This window comes from Spinacia oleracea, chromosome 4, assembly GCF_020520425.1.
Source record: "Spinacia oleracea cultivar Varoflay chromosome 4, BTI_SOV_V1, whole genome shotgun sequence".
In the NCBI taxonomy this organism is placed as follows: Eukaryota; Viridiplantae; Streptophyta; class Magnoliopsida; order Caryophyllales; family Amaranthaceae; genus Spinacia; species Spinacia oleracea.
The window spans coordinates 173,992,248-174,001,132 of NC_079490.1; the positions used below are offsets into that span (position 1 = coordinate 173,992,248).

At 34.5% G+C, this 8,885-nt stretch overlaps 1 protein-coding gene across 6 annotated transcripts; it reads left to right on the forward strand.

The window, feature by feature from the left end:
* Positions 1 to 296: 296 nt before the first annotated feature.
* Positions 297 to 8,265, forward strand: LOC110786502 (diphthine--ammonia ligase). 6 transcript variants are annotated; one of them, XM_021991054.2, is made up of 14 exons: positions 297 to 448; positions 1,124 to 1,223; positions 1,391 to 1,462; positions 2,235 to 2,314; positions 3,806 to 4,031; positions 4,119 to 4,151; positions 5,054 to 5,136; positions 5,231 to 5,303; positions 5,671 to 6,010; positions 6,112 to 6,443; positions 6,702 to 7,039; positions 7,238 to 7,586; positions 7,680 to 7,901; positions 8,032 to 8,265. In XM_021991054.2, the coding sequence occupies exons 2-13, from the start codon at positions 1,146 to 1,148 to the stop codon at positions 7,899 to 7,901; spliced, it is 2,226 nt and encodes a 741-aa protein (XP_021846746.1). In that variant the 5' UTR covers positions 297 to 448; positions 1,124 to 1,145; the 3' UTR covers positions 8,032 to 8,265. The 6 variants fall into 6 exon arrangements, with proteins under 6 accessions (XP_021846746.1, XP_021846745.1, XP_056698919.1 ...); XM_021991053.2 differs by lacking the exon at positions 8,032 to 8,265 and having other exon boundaries at positions 7,680 to 8,030; XM_056842941.1 differs by lacking the exons at positions 297 to 448; positions 1,124 to 1,223; positions 8,032 to 8,265 and having other exon boundaries at positions 1,402 to 1,462; positions 3,802 to 4,031; positions 7,680 to 8,030.
* Positions 8,266 to 8,885: the final 620 nt, after the last annotated feature.

Sequence of the window (8,885 nt, forward strand, 5' to 3'; positions counted from 1 at the left end):
CTAAGTTTTTATTAATATAATCTCCGTATTTTGTGTTAAAAAAAAAAGAAAGGAAGGAAAAACATGGGTTTAGCATTAAATATTTTGTTTGAGATTTTATTTTCTCTTTCCTTCCAAGTTCCCCAATTTTAAAAGGAAAGAAAAGTAAAATTTTTATAAAAAGAGATTTCCTTTCAATTCCTTCCTTCCCATCTAATTTTTTGAACCAAATACAAGAAACAATATTTTTCCTAGCATTTCTTTTCCTTTCCCTTCCGTTCCTACCAAGTACCAACCGAATAAGGCCACAAGGCCCACAACCCATCAAAATTCAAAACCCCTTCAACTTAACATTCCTCACCGGTGAACACCCGTCGCTCCGCCGCCTACAGGCTACAGCTGACACTCACTGTCTCCTCGCTGCCTACGGCTGAAACCCACCGCAGCCCTCATCTCTGCAAAATTAAAGGTTAGTATTTCATCTCTACCCTCTTTCTTCTCCAAATTGCCTTTTTTACATGCTGAAATTATTTGTTCGGTTATTGTTAAAGAAGAATACATCTTTTGACCCCAAAAAGAATCTTAATTTTGACATGCATTTTAATTAAGTTTTTAAAAGAATTTGGGGATGACTATATTGTGTGAGATTCTGGGTTTGAAGGTAAAGGCAGAAAATTAAGTTCCTTTTCTGCTGAGAATATTAGTTTCATATGATTTTATTTATTTACTTATTTTAATTCTTTGCTAATTTGAAGTATAGATTATAATTTAAGTTCCAATAATCTGGCAGTAGTTGATGTACATGTATAATTGAATGCTGCGGTTTTTAATTTTTTAATTGAAGGGTTGCTTTGTGTTATTGGTTATGTTACTTGTGATTTGTGCATAATGATGCAATGAGCAGGGATTTTTATTTATTTGATTTATGTCACTATCTATGTCTATATATTTTCCTGATCTTATGGAAATGTCTTTTTATGATGCTTTTTTTATTGAAAATTATGAATCACTATGCTTATTTTATGACATTTGGGGAAAAATATTTGATAAATATGATTATATGTTCAAGATTAACTATATATGCTTAAGAATCAATAGTGAGTTTTTATGTTTGTTTTTGGCATTGTGTGGTTGATCATTGTAGAGTTTAGACACATTGTATCAAGATGAAGGTGGTGGCGTTGGTGAGCGGTGGGAAAGACAGTTGTTATGCCATGATGCAATGCATCAATTACGGCCATGAGGTGCATTTCTGTTTCTCTCTGTCTTTTCTATTTGTACTTGCTTAATGAGCATTAGTAAGACCTCTTTGATTTCTCTATCTTATGATACCTGTCATGAGTATTCGAGGAGTTATGATGATCAGATGGTTCATTTATTGGGTCTAAGTTTCTTTGGTTTTCTTATATAGATTGTGGCCTTGGCTAATTTGATGCCTGCGGATGATTCGATTGATGAATTGGATAGCTTTATGTATCAAACTGTAAGTTTCCTCTTTGTTTTTTTGCTTAGATTTTCTTTTGTATTGTGACTTTAGGCATGGTAGGAGAACTGTTCTTCATTTTGACTATAAATAATACGCATTGAGTTACTTTATTTCTTCTTCTGTTCCCTCTATTATAGTTTGTCTTCTCTTCTAATTTCATCATCTCCCCTTTCCGCACCTTATATCTGAATTCTTCCGTTTTCCTTGGATTGACTGGATTACTCTCCTTCCCTTTTCTGGTTAATTTGTGTGTGCGCGCTATGTGACCCAAAACAATAAGATTGATGGCTGAAAAGAGGGAGTAAAGAAAGAAGAAGGATGATTAAGGAAGAACAAGTGAGATATGACTAATGCTATTCGAGTTGATTAATCACCAATTTTGAGATGAATGTTACTCTCCCAATTACAACTATCTGACTACTTTCCACAATTCTCAACATGCCTTCTCTCTCCCTAATCTTCTCTATTTATAGAGGTCACTAGTTAGCTTTTTCTTCAAGCCACTCATAACAGAAAAGTAATGAAACTCCCTAAAGTACCCCTCTTTAATTCATAACAGTGTGTTAGAACCTTCCTTCCAAGTCATTACATGAGTATCATCAGTGTTCGTTCATTCATTATCATCAGTGTTCGTTATCCCATAGAAATACAGAAACTTCCGAAATGTGTATCTCTCTCTTTTTCAATCTCTAGAATCAGACTTCTAATTCTTAAGAGATTGTTGTCCAATCTCCTAATAGCTCTTTGGTTATTGGATATTATGTTGTAGGTTGGGCATCAGATTGTTGTTAGCTATGCGAAATGCATGGGACTGCCATTATTCAGAAGGCGTTTACAAGGATCCACCAGGCAAGCTCTTTAAACAGGATTGCTTTGGTAATCCAATCATCTTTTTTCTTTGTTTGCTAATGGGCAGTGCTTTGCTTTGTTTCGTCTATTCGGCTTATGCTAGCACCATGGGTATGAGTAACTAAATTGTGCTATTTTGGATTTCAAAACCGAGATCATTGTTTTAAATTCACACGGTCGATTTTTGTCTTAAGTTATTGGTATTTGAGAAATGTTTTGGTGAAACTTAGATATCCTTACGGTTTGTTAATCTTGAAAACTGCCTTGATAATTGGATATTTTTCATGTGAGGATTTATTTGTATACACACACCACACACCCCACACACTCAAAAGCTATTAACTGTTGCCACATTGCTTTGGGCCTTTCTTCCGTGATATATTTTCACTGCAAGTCATCTTTGGTGAGTGCTATAATTTATAAATGTGTCCAAAAACGAAAAAGAAAGTGAAAGACATTGTTACTAGTGGAGGATAATTTAGTGCCTAACTCTTATAAGTCATGATTGGGAAAATGAAGTAGTGGCATTGGTGGAGAACTGGAGATAAATGATCAACAACCTCTAACACTAAAAAGGTGTATAATCTAGCATGTTAGGGATGTCAAATTCTGGGCGTTTCTTATTGTATTCTAAGGTGATAGTGTTTGCCTTTTTAGGCTTCTGAATTTTTTTTAGGTGGGATTTATAATTTGACCGTGCAACAATCAGTACCCAACCTGCTTACACTTACTAACAAAAAATGTGAGATAAGGAGTGGTTGCCCTCTAGTCTTTGGCAAGTTCTCAATCTTTCATGCGTCTAAATTGTCCCTATGGAATCAACTGTGCTTTTTTCGATATTGTGAAGAGAGTTTAGGCAACTAGGCACTCAACCCTGCATAATTTCTTAATTCGGAGTGTGTTATGGTTATTGTTGTCTCTCTGTTGTTTCGAGCTTCAAGTTTTTAGTTTCTGTTTTGGATCAACATCTCCAGTCATATGTGTTAGACTCTAGGATTCTAGGTATTCAACTTCAGAAAAGAGAAGTAGAAAAATCCTTTATTACTTTCTAGTTTCTACTTTTACTTCCACTTACAATTCAGGTGACAGAATTCCATATGGGCCTCAGGCTCACTATAGGCTGATTCATTCTGGGTGGTCGTTTTACTTGGTGTTTAAATAGTGGTGTTATCTTTTCCTGTAACATGTTGGAAATTAAAATTAAAATTTATAAATAAATTATTTTGGACATGCTGTGAGTTCGTAAAAAGACTTGTCTGTCTCTACTTAACTCACGTGACAAATTATATGAAAATTTTGTGACTCTTGTGTGTATATGATCATTTCTGTAACTTATTTTTGGCATCACTGTCTGACTTTATTGAATATATATTATTAATAAAAATAATGCAACCAAGGAATATTGAGGATAAAGAAAATCTTTCGTTGTTGCAGTGCTTGGATAAATGATCGAAGAAACTCTAAATTGCTACACTTTGTGACTTAAGACAGGCATCATGAACTTAGTTACAAAATGACTCCTGGAGATGAAGTTGAAGATATGTTTCTTTTATTAAACGAAGTAAAGAGGCAAATACCCAATATAAGGGGGGTTTCTTCAGGTGCGATAGCATCAGACTACCAGAGGCTACGTGTCGAAAGCGTGTGTTCGCGACTAGGACTTGTGTCCTTATCATATCTGTGGAAACAAGATCAGTCACTGTTATTTCACGAAATGGTAACTTTAGATTGTCGAAATACATTGATAATTCTTCATAAAACTCTCTTCTGTTGCGTCACTGATATTTGTTTTGTGGTCCATTAGATAACAAATGGAATCGTTGCTATACTAGTGAAGGTATGTTTTGCATATTCAATAATTTTGTGGAATATTGTTATCGTATATCATGCTGTAATTTACTTATAATAGATGAGGAAATTTTTTGTTTTCTATGCTGTTTCCAATGCTTGATTCAGAGTGCTAAGAATTTTTGTTCTATTTTGAATTTTTTTATAGCTATAAGTGAGAGTATTAGTTAGTAAAAACTATGCCCTATCTGTTCTAACTATCTTGTCCAACTGATGGTGCTTCTTTCAGACATGACGTTAATACAGTCATTGAGAAGTATATATGCATTAGCCAAAACAATTAGGTAACCTGTAGAGCTTTAATTTTTTTGGCAAGCATATTAATCAGAGACTCACTGTACTATTCCCTATGTGTTCTAACTATCTTGTCCAATTGATGGTGCTTCATTCAGAGATGACTAGTCATTGAGAAGTATATATGCATTAGCCATTACATTTAGGTATCCCGTAGAACTTTAATATTTTTGGCAAGCAAATTAATCAGACTCACAGTACTTTGGAATTTTTTTCTTCTTTGGTACTACATGCTAAAAAGTTATATGGAGGAGTTAATTGTGTTGATAAAGTAGTCTTAGGCAAGGGTTTTTAGGACTTTGGATCATTGACTTTTTTTTCATTTTTGTCTGGGGTGTCATTACTTCTAAATATCTAACTCAATTTCTTCAAAAATATATTGCAAGAATTTTTAGAAGGCAATTTCTGATTGAAGTTCTCTGCTTACAAACTTTATCTAATCCTAATTGTGGTTCTTTCTCTGTCATGTTGACTCAAACCTCTATGCCCCTTCACCTCCAAATAAAAAAACATCCACCTTCACTTTGTTTGTTTTTGTAGTTCAAGGGAGAGTTAGAGTTCAAAATTAGTGCTAGTTCATTCTCTTCACTGTTGTAGGTTGCAGCTATTGGATTGCACCCTGCGAAGCACTTAGGAAAAGAACTAGCTGAAGTGAAGTCCCATCTGCATCATTTAAATGGGTATATTCAACTTAACTGAACCGATTGGCTCTTATGGTTTCATGATTGTACTGATATTAACTATGTTTTATGCCTCCACTGTACTGTTTGGCAGCTTGTATGGATCTAATGTATGTGGTGAAGGAGGGGAGTATGAAACATTGACCCTTGATTGTCCCCTTTTTAAGGTAACATAATATTTTTCTTTCTGTCATTGTAGATAATTGCCACTTGCCAGTGTTGGCGTTATGTACTTCAGCATCATGTAAAGAAGCTTTTATGTCCCTTCTCTGCTTAAGTGCTACCTGTGTGTGTAGTATCTGTGTTTGTACCATCTGTATTTGTTGTTGCTTTTTCTTGATCGACAAGTGTTCTTACTATTTCATTGATTGAATACTGGTGTTTTGTTTGCATGTTTGTCTCTGTGCATCACTTCTGGAGCATTTCTCGTCTTTGCCTTCTCTAGTTGCCATGATCTTGATTTATAACATCCTCTTATTTTTTATAATCAATATGCTGAACTCGTAATTTTCTTTTTCTGTTGAACTTTTTCAGTTTGCTCGAATTGTGTTGGATGATTTTCAAGTTATACTGCACTCTCCAGATTCCATAGCTCCTGTTGGAGTCCTTCATCCGTTGGCTTATCATTTAGAATCAAAGGGATTGTCTATAGATTCAGGTGATAGCAACATTAATAATGGGATTTCCTTGGATGGGAATGGTATCTATGAAATCGAAGGAGATTGCTCATTACATGCAGAACAAAGCCAGATTTCTAAATCTCTTTCAGTTATGATCGAAAAGACTACATATCATCTGCAGATGTCAAAAACAGATAGAGGGGATACATTTTCCATCTGTTGCTGGTTGCAAGATTTGCACAGATCCTCAACTGGTAAATGATGCTATGAATATGACAAACAGTCCTTGTTTTAATAGAATAGGTCATATTTGTCATAAAGTTTAATGACTCCTCTGTTGCATTTCCAATATAAGGTTTGCAGAGTGATCTGGAAGTTGTTTTATCCCATCTTGAATCACAACTCAAGGAATGTGGTTTTACTTGGGAGGATGTACTTTATATTCATCTATATATTGCGGATATGAATGAGTTTGCTGTGGCAAATGAAACATATGTGAGTTTTATCACCCAAGAAAAATGCCGGTTTGGTGTTCCATCTCGCAGCACAGTAGAGCTTCCTTTGTTGCAAGCAGGGCTCGGGAAAGCATATGTTGAAGTTTTGGTGTCAAGGGACAAAACCAAAAAAGTTCTACATGTACAAAGTATTTCGCGATGGGCGCCTAGTTGTATAGGGCCCTACAGCCAGGTAGAGAGTTTATTGGTTTTCCCCCTTTCCTTTTTAGATAATGACGAGTTTTGGTTGTCTTCATATTCAATTTAATTTCAGGTTATAGTAAATACTAAATAGACATTGATTTTATTATTGAAAGTGACCTAAATATATCTGAAACAGAGCCGACTTGCTATCCAAATACATGGTTAGCTATATCTTCTACAAGCTTTCGGCCCATGTGCTCATCTTTCTAATTATGTTCTGATATTTTTTTGGGTTATATTGTCATAGGCAACCTTGCATAATGGAATACTTCATATGGCTGGGCAACTTGGTCTTGACCCTCCGACAATGACACTTTGTGAGGGTGGCATTATTTCAGAGTTGGAGCAAGCATTGTTAAATAGTGAAGCAATTGCTGATTGTTTTCGTTGTTCAATATCATCCTCTGCAATTTCTTTCGTTGTTTACTGTTCAATGCAGACTGTATCATTGAATAGGGCTGAAGTGCAGGATCAGTGGGAAGTGTTTCTTGAGAAGTTAAAGAAACTTCATTCAGCTAAAAGAAGTGTATCTGAAGTATTCAATCCAAATCTTTTGTTCGTCCTTGTCCCACAACTGCCAAGGAGGTGCTTCCCCTATTTTACAGTCTGGTCCTACTTTCTTGTTCGATTTGCATGTGATATTCTCTATTTGCCTTTTCTGATACAATATGTTACTGAGGGCATAACAAGAGCTTTTGAAACAGCTGAGCAGTTGTGGGCTGGACTATTTCCTCAAATCTTGGAATACTGATATTCTTGTCTCTCTACTTTTGAATATTGTAGAGCGCTCGTAGAGATAAAACCAACACTTTTCATCATGGAGGACGACAATACTGGATCAGAAAAAAGCGATGTCTGTATCCAAGATCAAGAACATGCAACTCCACAAAGTTACTGGGGTTTTCAGGAAGATCCGTGGCATGATTCTTGCTTTCAAAAATGCATTGTGCTAGAAAACCTCTGTGCAATTATGCTAAGCATTACAAGTGAAAATATCGCAGATATTTGTAATGACTCCCTGGTCTCGGGGCACTCCCTTTCTCAAGGGCAAACTGAAAAGGTTGCAAAGTTCTGCATTTATCTTATCGACAAAATCCTCACCGAGAACTTGTTTTCCTGGAAAAATACAATGGTCAGTTAATTCCCTTTTTCTTTTCTTTTTTAGGTGATGGTTTTATTTTGAACTGTTTCTTTCTAGGATTAATATTTTCCATTTTTGTTCCAGTATTTGAGGGTTTACTTTCAAACTGGTAGTTTGGTGCAAATGGAGATGTTATCACTTGTATTCAGCCAAGCATTTCAAGACTTTGCAGAAATCAATCTCAAGTTTAAGACCGGCCCTGACCCTATTTTTAACCTTGTCCCTGTCCTTGGTTCAGGGAGGTCGGCGACATCTATGGATGCAGTGTTGACGTGTGAGTTGTTGGCTCAGAAACCGCCATGTTAGATTGGTTTAATCATTAAAGATACGCAGTTTGAATAAAAACAAACTGTTAATATATTTACTTCCCTGTTGCCCAATTTGGTTTTTACATTAAAAAGTTTGGTCAATGATATTATAGATTATTTGCATCAATATTAAGTTCCTCCAATTCTCCATTATCAAACACTAACAGTTATAGGGTAGGTTAGTATATCGAACCTTATTTTCTTTTTGTGTACTAACACCTACTCGGATTGATTCTTAAGGGGGAAGACTCTCATTTTGATGGCTCTCTCCTATACCACCCAAACCCCAGCTCCAAATAAGGGCTTCCTCCCAAAAAAGTAAAATTGCACTCGCTCTTAACATAAACTCTTATTATTTCTTAGTTCTTACCCTCTTTTTTTTATTATTGTATTTCCATGATGTGGCATTAAGTTTAAACTTTACGAAAATATTAACAAGGACTAATTAAAACAGAAATAATTATATTTTCACTATAAAATATATTTTATAAAATTATAAAATATTGGAGTATTACAATCTATTACTATATACTAAAAGAGACACCAGGAATGACACGTGTCATCTCCTGGTGCATCCTTAGTATTTTCTTTTTTTAAATTCTTTTTAATTAAATAATAAATAACTATAAAATCAAATATAAAATTGTTAAAAAAAATAGGTAAAATTCAGTTTACGAATGATTGTTTACAAAAAATAACGGATGAAATTTCATATAGCATGAAAAAAAATTAAATTCCCTAAAAAATAGAATAAAAAATAATAAAAAGAAATCTAAAAATAATGTGTAGCTGTGGTACCTAAATTTTAGGAGAAACAAAAAATATCAATTAGATATTGTTGAGATAAATACGTGAATAAGTATTCAAATAATAATTATTTAAATTTTCTCCTTCCAAAAATATAGGAAACCACATCAGCCAATATATTTAGATTAAGTAAGCAACCAAACCGTAAAAAAAAAAAAAATGAATACAATCTGTT